The sequence below is a fragment of the Centruroides sculpturatus genome, unplaced genomic scaffold (genome assembly GCF_000671375.1).
Source record: "Centruroides sculpturatus isolate CEXI.00-Female unplaced genomic scaffold, Cexi_2.0 scaffold81, whole genome shotgun sequence".
Taxonomy (NCBI): Eukaryota; Metazoa; Arthropoda; class Arachnida; order Scorpiones; family Buthidae; genus Centruroides; species Centruroides sculpturatus.
This window is the reverse complement of record NW_019384371.1, coordinates 1,107,677-1,120,541: the sequence shown is the minus strand read 5'-3', so window position 1 is coordinate 1,120,541 and position 12,865 is coordinate 1,107,677. Positions and strand designations below refer to the sequence as shown.

Sequence of the window (12,865 nt, the reverse complement as noted above, 5' to 3'; positions counted from 1 at the left end):
CCATGCGTCTACGTGCCATGGGAAAGATTCAGAAGATCGGAAAATGGGTGCCGCATGAATTGAACGATAGGCAGATGGAGCGACGCCAAAACACATGCGAAATCTTGCTCGCCAGACAAAAAAGAAAGTCGTTTCTGCATCGGATTGTAACTGGCGATGAGAAATGGATATATTTTGAGAATCCTAAATGCAAGAAATCGTGGGTTGATCCAGGCAAACCATCAACATCTTTCCCAAGACCAAATCGCTTTGGACGGAAGACAATGCTGTGCGTTTGGTGGGATCAGCAGGGTATTGTCTACTATGAGCTGTTGAAACCTGGTGAAACTGTCAATGCTCACCGCTACCACCAACAACTGATCAAATTGCACTGTGCTCTGCGTGAAAAAAGGCCGGATTATCAGCAAAGACACGACAAGCTGATTTTCCTCCACGACAATGCACCATCGCATGTGTCAACATTGGTCCGAAACTACTTGGAGACACTCAACTGGGAGGTGCTACCCCATCCCGCTTATTCACCAGACCTGGCCCCTTCCGACTATCACCTCTTTTCATCGATGGGCCACGCGCTTGCTGAGCGGCACTTCGATTCTTACGAAGACGTCCGAAAATGGCTTGATGAGTGGTTTGCCTCGAAAGAGAAGAAATTTTTTTGGCATGGTATCCACACATTGCCCGAGAGATGGAACAAATGTGTCACTAGTGAGGGAAAGTACTTTGAATAAATTTGTTTTTGCTTTCTAAGAAAAAAAACGTGTGTTTTTCTGACTAAAAAACAGCAGATTTAAGCTTATACACCTATGTACTATAGTTGTTGAAATACTGGATATAAATGGGGTTTGCTTGCAAAATTTGCACATGTGAAGTCGCGGGTAACAGCTAGTTTTGATATATAGTCAGTTTGGTTTATCTTTTTAAATTTATTGTTATACTAATATCATTTATTTAAAAATAGCTTTTTGAACTCAAAACTTTGTGTGTGCACAATTTTTTTTAAAGTTAAATAAGCTTACTTTGGCACACAGACTTAAAAAGTTTTCCCAAACTTTTTAAGTCTGTGTGCCAAAGTTGCATTTTTTATATGTATGATATTGAAATATCATACATATAAAAAATAGTGTGTGATATGCCAAAAAAATTATGTTAGTCAAAATGATAACTAAAAATACTTTCCAATATGTTAGTATGTTGTGCAAGTTTAAATATGAGAGTTAGTATTATAAATAATAATGTTTTCTAACATTTAAACTGTTTTAGAATACTATTTAAAAGTGTAACATAAAATAAAACTCACCAAGAAGCTGTGGCTAAAATTTTAGAATTTGGACTAAATTGACAAAATGATATTGGACGAGTATCTCCAATTTGACTACAGTTAATATTAATAGACTGAAAATAAAGTAAAAATAAAATAGTTTTATATGTGTAGCACACATTTATTTAATATTTAATAAATTAATTATATATATATATATATATTTTGCNTATATATACACACACACACACACACACACACACAAACACACATTCAACCCTTAATTTACATGACACTCAAAAGCAAGATTTCAGTTTAATAAATAAATAAATAAATGGTACACAGTAGGAAAAAAAGTAAAAACATTATTTTAAACAACACAGTTTCAGTTTAACATGGTATTTTAAAATGCTATATTGTTCAATATTTTCATTGATAAAATCAATGTTTACCCTATGCTAACCAATATAATATTACAGTTATGCTTCCCCGATTTTCAATTTACATATTCAAAGAGCTAGGATTTGTGTTTGTTTTTGTATTACATTTTGACTTCAATCTGTATATATTAGCCCAATATCAGGAAAAAATTTATAAACAATTAAACAGAAATAAAAAATAAGTTTTGATAATGGGCTTTATTGGGTGCTTCTTCAGTAAATAAATTTAAAAAAACTTAAATTAGGGAAGTTAGTAAAAAAAGTGGCATAAGATTTTTTTAATCAGAATAGAAGAGAAAAATTGTTTTTTAACAATATTTTCAGAAAATAAAACCCACAGAAAATGAAAATATGACTTTTAATCTTAAGGTTTGGTAAGGTGACACTATGTGTAGATCTAGTGTACAGTATACACTGAAAAACCATCATTTGGTTAGTCCTTAAATTTGTATCTCTAAACTATGTGATGTTGGGCAACAAGTGTCAATGTTGCATGAAGTGTGTTGATATATCACCACCTGATGTCTTGTGCATTCCATCCAATTTCCAACCTGCACAAAACTTTTCAGTGTTGCAACATTAAAATTCTGTTGGCCAACAGAATTTTAATGTTCAACAATCAGCCTGCTGCTCTGGGGACCCAGAATTGAATTCAGGTATTTTTTTGTGGATGGTTCATCCTAAATATGTCAGACCTTATTCCTTACCTGATGGACCCCATTGTGGACCCAACTAAACCCATGATGGGCTTGATAAAAGGCCATCTTGGTGTCCACAGAGTAAAGGAAGTAAAAAAATTAAAATAAAGAATTACATAAGCAGCTATCATGGCAACTTTTACAGACTATACAGTTTAAATAATCTAGATTAAGTCATTGCTGTGACAGAAAGCCTAGATACTGTGTAATGACACTAGTCTAAACTTAAAATAGAAAGAACATATGGACAGCACATACATCTCAACACTGAAAGTCAATGTTCAGACTGGATTTATTTGAATTACTTTTTAATGTATTTGTGAGAAACCATGGGCCAAGGGTTAATCCCTCTTGACCACTTACTCAGCAACAGTCTGCAAGGACTGCTCATGTTGTCGTCCGGATAGCTTTTTATTGAGTGGTGAGGGAGGTGAGAAAGTCGGCAGGCATCCTTTCAGAGACAGAAGACAGGTTTAACAAATAAACAAAGCATTTATTGAATAACTAATCTAAATTACATGAGGGAGAAATAAAACTACTAAGGTTAAATGCAGTTAATCTACTTCTATTTACATAAAATGGCAACTAATCTTGTGTTGCTGACCTACTATCAAGAGAGAGCACTTATACAAGTTCTAAAGTCCCTAAATACCTCTCAGAATAATAGAGAGTTGGCGAACATTGTCTGTATGGAAGAGGTGGAGGCTTCGGTGTCTTCTCTGATGGGATCACAGTCCTTGACATGGAGATTGACGAGCACAAGTACAAAAAATAACTTCCGTGTGCAGACGCGTGCTGAGTTCCGGGAGAGCATGCTTTTATTCGTTTTTCGTGAGAAAGGAGTCACACGATTGCCATCTGTTGACATTAACGGTGCATTCTTGACACCTATGTGTCAACTTTCCCAGCTAATAGTGATAACAAATGGTGACCTCTGATATAATTCTCACCAGGAGTGTTTTTTCGCTCAGAGTTGTTTACAATTCTTTTTTTCGGACAACTGTGTAAAAATCGCGGATTTCACATATTAATATCACAAGTCTTATTTAACAATGAATTATAAACAGAAAAAATCCCAATATTGACTTTTCCTTAAACTGCTTTTTTCATTATTTTAAAACTAGAAACTGTAAATAAGGAGGTTAAAGAATAAATTAACTATAAAAATTAAAATTTATGAATTCATTATTTTTCCCTGGGCAAAATGAAAATGAAAAATAAATAAATAAATGATATTCTTCATGTGAGCTTTCAACTAACTTTACATTAATAAGGCAAATTGTATTTAAAAAATTAAATAAAATCTGTAGTAATAGCTGTATCTGTCAAAACAGAAAACAATAAAACTTAGAATTATTATTTGGAGATAATAACCAATAAGTTTGTCTGTTAAACTTCAAATAGATTACATTTTCTTACATAAAAAAACATAACTTATTATTCCTGTAGAATATATAATAAATAAAATCACTGTTCAAAATTTAAAACTAAAAATAATCATTAAATGTTATTCTTATAACACTATTTCAATTTTATCTATTTTAATCATGATTAATTCACTGCACAAAATGAGAATACAAACTGAAAGCATATCAGAATATAAATAAAAATGAAATACATTCATAGAACAGTCTTATCTGATTGTAAATCTTAATATATGAGCATATTTATATTATTTTTTCAAAGAGCTTAAACTAAATCTGAATTATTTGCTATACAAATAGGTTTTGATTGAAGATATAAACAGGGCTAATTTATATCTACTGAGTTTCCTATAAGAAATGATTACTCCAAGACAACAATTGGTTTCTGACTAATCAGTTTGTTTAGGGAACTCAGTAAGTTAATTTGCATCTTCAATTTATCATGATAATTTTTATTAAATTATTTTTAACTTTATTAACTTTTCAATTTTTCATTGATTGTAAGTTTGTATTAATATCAGTGAATATGATTATTAATTTAAAAAAGAAACATTTAAATTTAGAATTCATATTCAATAAATTTCATAATGTATTTCATGAAACTATATAAAAATAATTTCATTATATTAAAAATCATATCATTCAAAAATTATTTTACCCGTAACTTTTTATAGAGTTCTTGTTGTTTTGCATTCTTTTGTGATTCTGGTACATTTTTATCTTCTCTTGCTTTCTGTAGTCTTGCTTTAGCTCTAATGCAAAATATAAATAAAAAATTTTAATAACATTAAATTATAACCAATAATAATTAAGTGTTTGCATTTAAATTTAATCAAATTACTACTATTTGAAACTTTACTTTATGCTAATTTACAAACAATATTTCCAATGAATTGTAATATATAAAATATATTATTATTAATACAATTTTAATAATTTGTAGAGGTCTGCAAAACCCCAAAAACAATCATTCTCCAAATCTAGACACCAAAAAATATGTTCTGTAAAAGACAGAACATATGTAAGAATTTATGTTAAAAGTATTGCTTTATTTTCTTGTAGATAATGTAAATGCTAATACAGTCGATCCCCCTATAAGATCATTGATTTTTCCGTTTTATCTGAATTACATGTTGTACGAGTCACTTAGATTTTACAAATATGTGAGCCGTTCACAGCCCGGCACACATCGACTGTAATAAAAAAAACAGAAACTTTTAAAGAATCACAAATGCTTTTTACATAACAATATAACATAACTTAATTCTTTCCAGAAACCATTTTTAAAACATTTCCATTCTTGTATATTGAATCCTTCTGCCAATTTTAATTACAGGGTTTGTCTGAATGTCAATGAGTCAATTAGAAGACATTTATTGATCCGATAGGTACAATACATTAAAAGGTTTCAAAATAGGCTCCTCCTGCATCAATACATCACTTCCAACGAGATTTCTAGGCATTGAAGGTGTCATGGTAGGTCTTTTCTGAAATGTCCTTTAGAGCCTTGGTTTAGGCCTCTTTGACTTTGTCAACTGTCCCAAAATGATGTCCTTTCATGGGAGTTTTCAAGTGCAGGAACAAGAAGTCGGGGGAGCCATGTCAGGACTGTAGGGTGGCTGGGGAACCATTGGCACCTTTGAATCAGCCAAGAAGTGGGTCATGAGGAAGGTGGTGTGGGCTGGCGTGTTGTCATGGTGAAGTTTCCAATTGTCTGCAATGTTGGGCCAGACACAATGAACCCTTCATTTTAATCTCTTGAGCACTTCCACGTAGAATTTGGCATTGACAGTTACACCATGTAACTGTCAATGCCAAATTCACTATGTACAAACTCATGATGGATGAGCCTCCCAATGTCAAAAAACACAATGAGCATTGTCTTGACTTTGACTTGCTCATTCTGGTCTTCTTGGGGCAAAATGCTGAGATGCGCCACTTGGCACTTTGCCTTTTTGTTTCAGGGTCGTACTCAAAGACCAACACTCATCATCTGTGATGATATTGTGAGCAGCTGGGGGCCAAGGGTTTCCTGTCCACTTATTCAGCATGGGTAGTTAAACCCGATCTCAATGTCTAGGATGGCTAATTAAAATAGATTAAGATCTTTTAGTCTAGTCTTAATCTAGTCAGGACTGACACCAGTTAAACTGTTATTTTTAATTGCAGTTTAACTCACGATCTGTAAATCTTATTCTATCATTAAAAGGAGGACTAATTAAATGATGAGTGGGGAAGATGCAGGTAAGTGATAAGGTGACTGTTATGCACTAAGCTAATGATGACTGACTGAACAAGTAAACAATAAAATTTTAATAACAAAAAGGAAAAACGATTACAAATAAAATAACTAAATATTCCATCTAGCTTAGAAAACAGTACAATGTAATAATTCCTAATATGGGAGATAAGAGAGAGAGTTTACAAACGATATTATTTTACCTCTGTAATAACTTGACTTATACCAATTTCATTTGGTGGGCAGAAGTTCCAATCCCTGAGAGTATGGCACACAAATTCATAATAAGAGGATACTTTATGTTGTGTGTGGATTTTGGTACTATCCCTTATTTATACTCCCTACTCCTCCAATGGAGACTTGAATATTTTGTCATCTGACAATGAACTAATTCTTACTAAACATGTAGTCATCGGATGACTAACTACTTTTGAAGGAAGTAAGTTGGTGGGAAAAGGAAATAAACTTCCTTAATTCCTCTCCTTTTTCCTTTTAATTTTTGTGGCTAAAATTCCTTTGAATTTTTTAAATATTATATGATTTCTTTTTACAATTATTAAAGATATTAAAATCTCTTCAGAATCTCACAACATTGTCTAAAAAGTGGGGGAACTTTTGGACTTCCACACAAGTCCAAAAGTTCCTGACATGTTTCAACTCGGTGCGATTTTTGGTCATCCGTTAACACTTTGGGCACTAGCTTGGTGCACACTTTTCTCATCTACAGATTGTTCGTCACAATCTCATGAATGGTACTTTTTGGAATGTTTAATGTCTGTGCCATTAAATGAACATTCAAATGACAGTCTGAGTTCAAGAGTTCAGTCACACGCATCACATTTTTGTTGGTGGTGGTCATTGATGGCCTTCCAGTGCGGGTTTCATCACTGACCACTTCACAGCCTTCAACAAATGCCTTGTGCCACTGATAGACTTGGTGTTCTGATAAACAATCATCACCAAAGGCTGTTTTTATCATGGGAAAAGTTTCCACTGTACACTTGCTGAGTTTCACGCAAAACTTGATGGCAATCCTTTGCTCAATAGAGCACTGCATTGCGGCTTGCATGGGAGAAGAAAACAAGGTTCACAAAAACGCCTGTCCTTACTCTCCAGATGGTCAGAGGCAATTGAGCGACCTTATAATGTTTGACAGAGGAGTCAGGTTATACATGCATAACCTGACTCCTCCTTCCACTGATCCCCACTGCTCTGAGTGCACTGTGACATGTATTTGCTTCACAGTAAAATCACTGACATTACTTTTCGGACAAACCCTGTATGAAGCTCTTTCATACAATCAAAATTTGTAAACATGAATATCAGCAAACATTTGTATGTTACATAAACAGATATTAAGCAGTTATGGTTTTTTCCATCACATTATCAGGAATTGTAGGTAAAATTAAATATTTCAAAATTTTTAATTTTTGATATTATATGTATTTGTCAATAATCCATTATTAAAAGCAATTTGAATTTGGAAAAATGCCATCCTACTTTCTCCAAATTATTATCTAACCAAAATTTTATTGTGTTAGATTTATCCATTTTTTCATTTGTTATGATAAGTATTATATATATATAAGATATGTTATGTTAACACAGCCAAGGGCCTTTTTGATGCCTTCCACACAACATTTTACCAACTCTGAATTAGAGATCATCCGCACAACAATATGTGCGGCAGGATATGGTTCCACCAAACACAACCATATCCTAAACAGAGTTAAAAGATCCTTTTTCCCACCTACTACCTTATGTAGCCCAAGGGACTGGACAGTAGTCCGCCCCTCTGTCATTTTGTGGCTGCCTTGCAGCCTGGATTTGCCATATTTTTAGATAAAAGGCCTTACTTTTACTAATTATCTTGTACCCTAGACTGAGGAGGCTTTTATGTAATGACAGGAATGTGGTTTCAATCCTAGAAAAGTTGGGCGTATATTCTATTCCATTGGAAAACCCAATGTCTGGGGCACACACCCACTATATAGGGGTGACCACCAAAATGCTATCTAGACGCATATCAGAGCACCAATGTTCTGTCACAGGGAGCAGCTGTGACACTGAGTTGTCCAAGATGGTTGTACAGCACCACCACACCCCACTTTGGAACCATGTGGTGATGCTCAGGTGCTGTGAAGAAGGGAATTTGGTGTACATTCAGGAGGCTCTCTTCACCACACTGCTGTCTCCTTGCAACTCTCCCACCCTCGAATAGTCCAGGGTTTGGATCAGTCTATAGAAATGATTAAGACACCTGCATTAACTCTGTTCCTATATCCCTGCCTTCTCTACACAGTAAGGCGCATGCGCAATGATATTACGCATATTTTAAGTTTTCTTATTTTTAAACTTGTTATGTTCTAAGCAGCCAATGCCGTTTTTGTTCCAATTTAAAAATTTGTTCGAAAATCTATTCGATTCTGTTTCTGCCTGAGAATGACGTTCATTACTGCAATGAAAGTGCTTGCAGGAAAATAAAATGTTCTTTAATGCCTTTTTATGTAAATTTTTCTCTTGAATCAGTACAATTGTTGGTGTGACATCCACTGTATGTATTTAAGTTACTTCAGTAGCCTTTTTTTCCTGGGGCTTTAACCAATCAATGCAAATTTTATTATGCAGATTTACAAATAGGTATTTCAGACCTCTATCTCAAACATTCAATTAGTTAAAAGTCAAGTGAAATTGATGGACAGACATCCAGAGTAAGCTTGTTTGTCAACTATCATCCTTAGCTTCTTCATTAGCTTTCACTTTTTGCTTCTTTGTTTGTGTTTTTATAGAAAAAAAGAAAAATATTCAAATTGTCTTCCAAAACTTGTGGCTTAGCATCCTTTCTTTCTTTTTCAATCTACAAATATGTAAAAATTATCCGACTGTAAACCCAAAATTATTGTTTGCATGCAAAGAATATGCTCACCCTCTCAATACCTTGTAGAATGTTGCTAAATCTAGTCTCTTACCAGCATAAATCTCACAATTTCATGTACATAGCCACATGTTGTTTGACAAATATCCAAATAGTGTCAGATTCCTGATGATTTTATACTGCTTGTGCCATGTAACTATAAATCTTCAAATAATAAATTAAAATGCACTTTAAATTATTAATTGTGCTGTGTAATATTACTGTAAAGCATATTTTTGTTGGTTAGACCTTTGTCCAATAAGAGATGTTTTTTTCAAAGTTTTTGAAATATTATTGTAATACCACTGTTATTTTGAAAACTATTCAAATGAAAGAAGCATTCATGAAACAACTCCATGCTAAGACTTTTCTGAGAGTAATCTTATTTCTGTTTTCTCCAATTTAATTTTTGTTCAATTTACTTTAGTATTAATAAATTTATTCAGTAAGTTTTCTTAGTTAATAAATAAATTTTGTGTTCTCAAGAAAACCATCAGATTTTCTATCTGTGACAATATTAAGTCAAAATATATTTGAATTTTATCAAAATTTTAAAGTAATAAAAAAAGTACTTACTTGGGTATAGAATATCTAGCTATCCATAACCTTGCTGCCTTCAAACCTTTTGAACCTTCATGATACCAAGTGGATTCACACTGTAAATATTTTAAAAATAGTTTATTTATTTTCTAGTTCTAATAAAAAATAAATACAATACCATAAATTACAATGGCTAAAATGTTTTTGTCTAAACAACAATCTTTTTTAAAACTTAATATATAAAAAACATTCATATTCAAAGCAAGATTTGATTATAAAGATAATTTTCTCAAATATACTTAATAATAATTCATAACAACACAAATATTAAAAAAATCAGTTTAACATATAATTTTAACATTGTATAAGGTTTGTTAAACTTAAGAAACTTAAATGTAATTGTACCTTGCTTATAACATACACAAATAATTTTGAAAATTTTTTATCTTGGCATTTTAATGCAATAAGAATATAAAATCAAGGAAATTAACATATTTTAAACTGTCTTTCATTATTATCATCATAATTTCCTGAAAATAATCTGTGAGTTATTGGTATTTAAAAGCCAATTTAAAAGCAGGTGTGGGTTATGTGGTGATGCAAATTATTTGCTGATTTTGACTTGCATTAACTAATTCATCAAATAGCTTTTCCTTTGTCATAATTTACCAAAACTTCTATGCATCAATTTATGCTTTAATTTACATTATTAGATACTCCTATTCAAACTTGTATGTTAAAAGCAGATAAATTTTCAGTTTTCTCACACCTCTATATGACTCTCAGAAAACTATTTAAAAGCTGATTGTTGATTTTGACCTATCTTAGTTCTCTATAGTGAATAGATGAGTAATCAGCTCTTAAGCCTGTGCCATTGCATATTATTGCTATTAGAATTTTTTATATCTAACTTTTTTGAGTTTATTTTAGCATTTAATATTGTTTTTGATATTATTATTATATTAGATCAAGTACTAACAACTGAGTAGGATATCCTACTCAGTTGTTAGTACTTGATCTAATATAATAATAATATCAAAAANATTTTATTGTCAATCTGCTTATTGGTTACAACTACAATGTGCTCTGAATAGGGAAACTTTAATTATGGCCAACCTATATATAAAATAAGGAGGTGGAGCCACTTAAACTATACTGTTGAAAATACAAAATAGCTACATCACATTACAGAAAGTACCATCTTCTAATAACTGGAAATATAACTACGACATACCACTTAAAGAAATCTTGAAATTCCAGGTCGAGTTTGGTGTTCCAAATTTACAGATCTTCAGTAAGATTGAAAACATTTGTAAAATATTTACATTTTATTAAATATTTACAGGAATTTCAAGATTTTTGTTAAGTGGTGTGTCATAGAAAGCACCATACTAAACACATCATATAGTCAGGAAATTCTTAAATACAAAAATATACAGCGTTTATACAGAAGATACAAATACATACATCAACAGCATGTAAACAAAAAAACAATTTTTGATAGCTATGTCTTGACTTTGGTCTGGTGTGATACTAGGTACTTCAGTATTATATTAGATCAAGTACTAACAACTGAGTAGGATATCCTACTCAGTTGTTAGTACTTGATCTAATATAATACTGAAGTACCTAGTATCACACCAGACCAAAGTCAAGACATAGCTATCAAAAATTGTTTTTTTGTTTACATGCTGTTGATGTATGTATTTGTATCTTCTGTATAAACGCTGTATATTTTTGTATTTAAGAATTTCCTGACTATATGATGTGTTTAGTATGGTGCTTTCTATGACACACCACTTAACAAAAATCTTGAAATTCCTGTAAATATTTAATAAAATGTAAATATTTTACAAATGTTTTCAATCTTACTGAAGATCTGTAAATTTGGAACACCAAACTCGACCTGGAATTTCAAGATTTCTTTAAGTGGTATGTCGTAGTTATATTTCCAGTTATTAGAAGATGGTACTTTCTGTAATGTGATGTAGCTATTTTGTATTTTCAACAGTATAGTTTAAGTGGCTCCACCTCCTTATTTTATATATAGGTTGGCCATAATTAAAGTTTCCCTATTCAGAGCACATTGTAGTTGTAACCAATAAGCAGATCGACAATAAAATTTGTATACAGACTATGTAAAGGATGCAGTAAAGTATTTTTAAAAAATTTAATTTAAAAACTTCTGCTAGGGGCATTGATATATTTGACATGATCTACACTTTTGTCATATCCTAACTCCAACAGTAACAATGCCTTGCATCTGCAACATTTGCAGGATGGTGAGTCCCCATATTGGATGCAATATACAGTAGGTCTTTCACCATTTCACTGATCACTGGGTGATTAGTTTGTTTCTGATTGCCTGGCCACCATGTTCTTCAGATCTAAATCCATGTGATTTCAGGTTGGAGGGCCATTTAAAAAATATGGTTTATTGTGTTGCAACTGGCAGATTTAAAGGATCATATTACATTGTATTTGCAAAGCATCACTGGAGAGCAGTTGCAGTCAGCTGTAGAACACAATATTCATCACCTTCAAATTTTACACCTTAACTTGGACACACATTCACATTGAATAACAATCTCTACAGAAGGTATGTGGCATATTCATTGTGGAATGGATAAATGTATTTTTGTAGTTTTGTTTCATGTATTTTCCTGCAAAGCACCTCTAGCAAAAATTTTTAAACTAAATTTCCTTTTTTGCAAAATTCTTTTCCACATCCTATGCATAGTCTGTATACAGATTTTGGTGTCATTCCACTTATTGGTTACAGCTATAGTGTGCTTTGGACTGGGAAACTTTAAATAAAGCCACCCTGTATACAAGATGAACTTATAATAGAAGTAAAATGAAAGAAACAGAGGAAAAAATATTTTTCATGTAATATCTTCTAAACTGTAGTATTAACTTCAAAACCATAAGTCCAGGTTTTGCCCAGACAATTTTGAAATTACAGTAATATCTTGCGTTACACCCACAATTGAAAAAAATTCAGTATATTTAAACAGAAAAGAAACAAAGAAAAAATAAATGATTTAAATTTAATTTTTGCAATGATGATTCTATTACTTGATTGTTTGCTGGTCTTTCAATACTACAAGGAACATGCAGATAATTCTATTATTCAATGTTTACCACAATTATTCATACATTCTGGAGCTTAATAATGAAATGTAAATAAAGTAAGTAAATAAAGTAAGCAAATTAACTTAAATACTATTTATGATAAATTTTTGATTTGATAACATTGCTTTATTAGTAGTAATGGGGCTCACATAATAGAAATGCATAGTAACGATAGCATCAGCTATATAATAAATTTACTTACATAGATAACATTGCA

The 12,865-nt window shown here is 31.9% G+C and overlaps 1 protein-coding gene across 1 annotated transcript in view; it reads right to left on the bottom strand.

Annotated features, from left to right (window-relative positions):
* LOC111615000 (U4/U6 small nuclear ribonucleoprotein Prp4-like) overlaps window positions 1-12,865 on the bottom strand; it is a 39,475-nt gene that overhangs the window by 15,003 nt on the left and 11,607 nt on the right. Inside the window, exons 6-8 of the mRNA XM_023356375.1 lie at window positions 9,550-9,629; window positions 4,479-4,572; window positions 1,298-1,392 (exon numbers count right to left, since the gene is read on the bottom strand). Of these exons, the coding sequence (XP_023212143.1) occupies window positions 1,298-1,392; window positions 4,479-4,572; window positions 9,550-9,629 (269 nt within the window). The remainder of the gene's footprint in view (window positions 1-1,297; window positions 1,393-4,478; window positions 4,573-9,549; window positions 9,630-12,865) is intronic.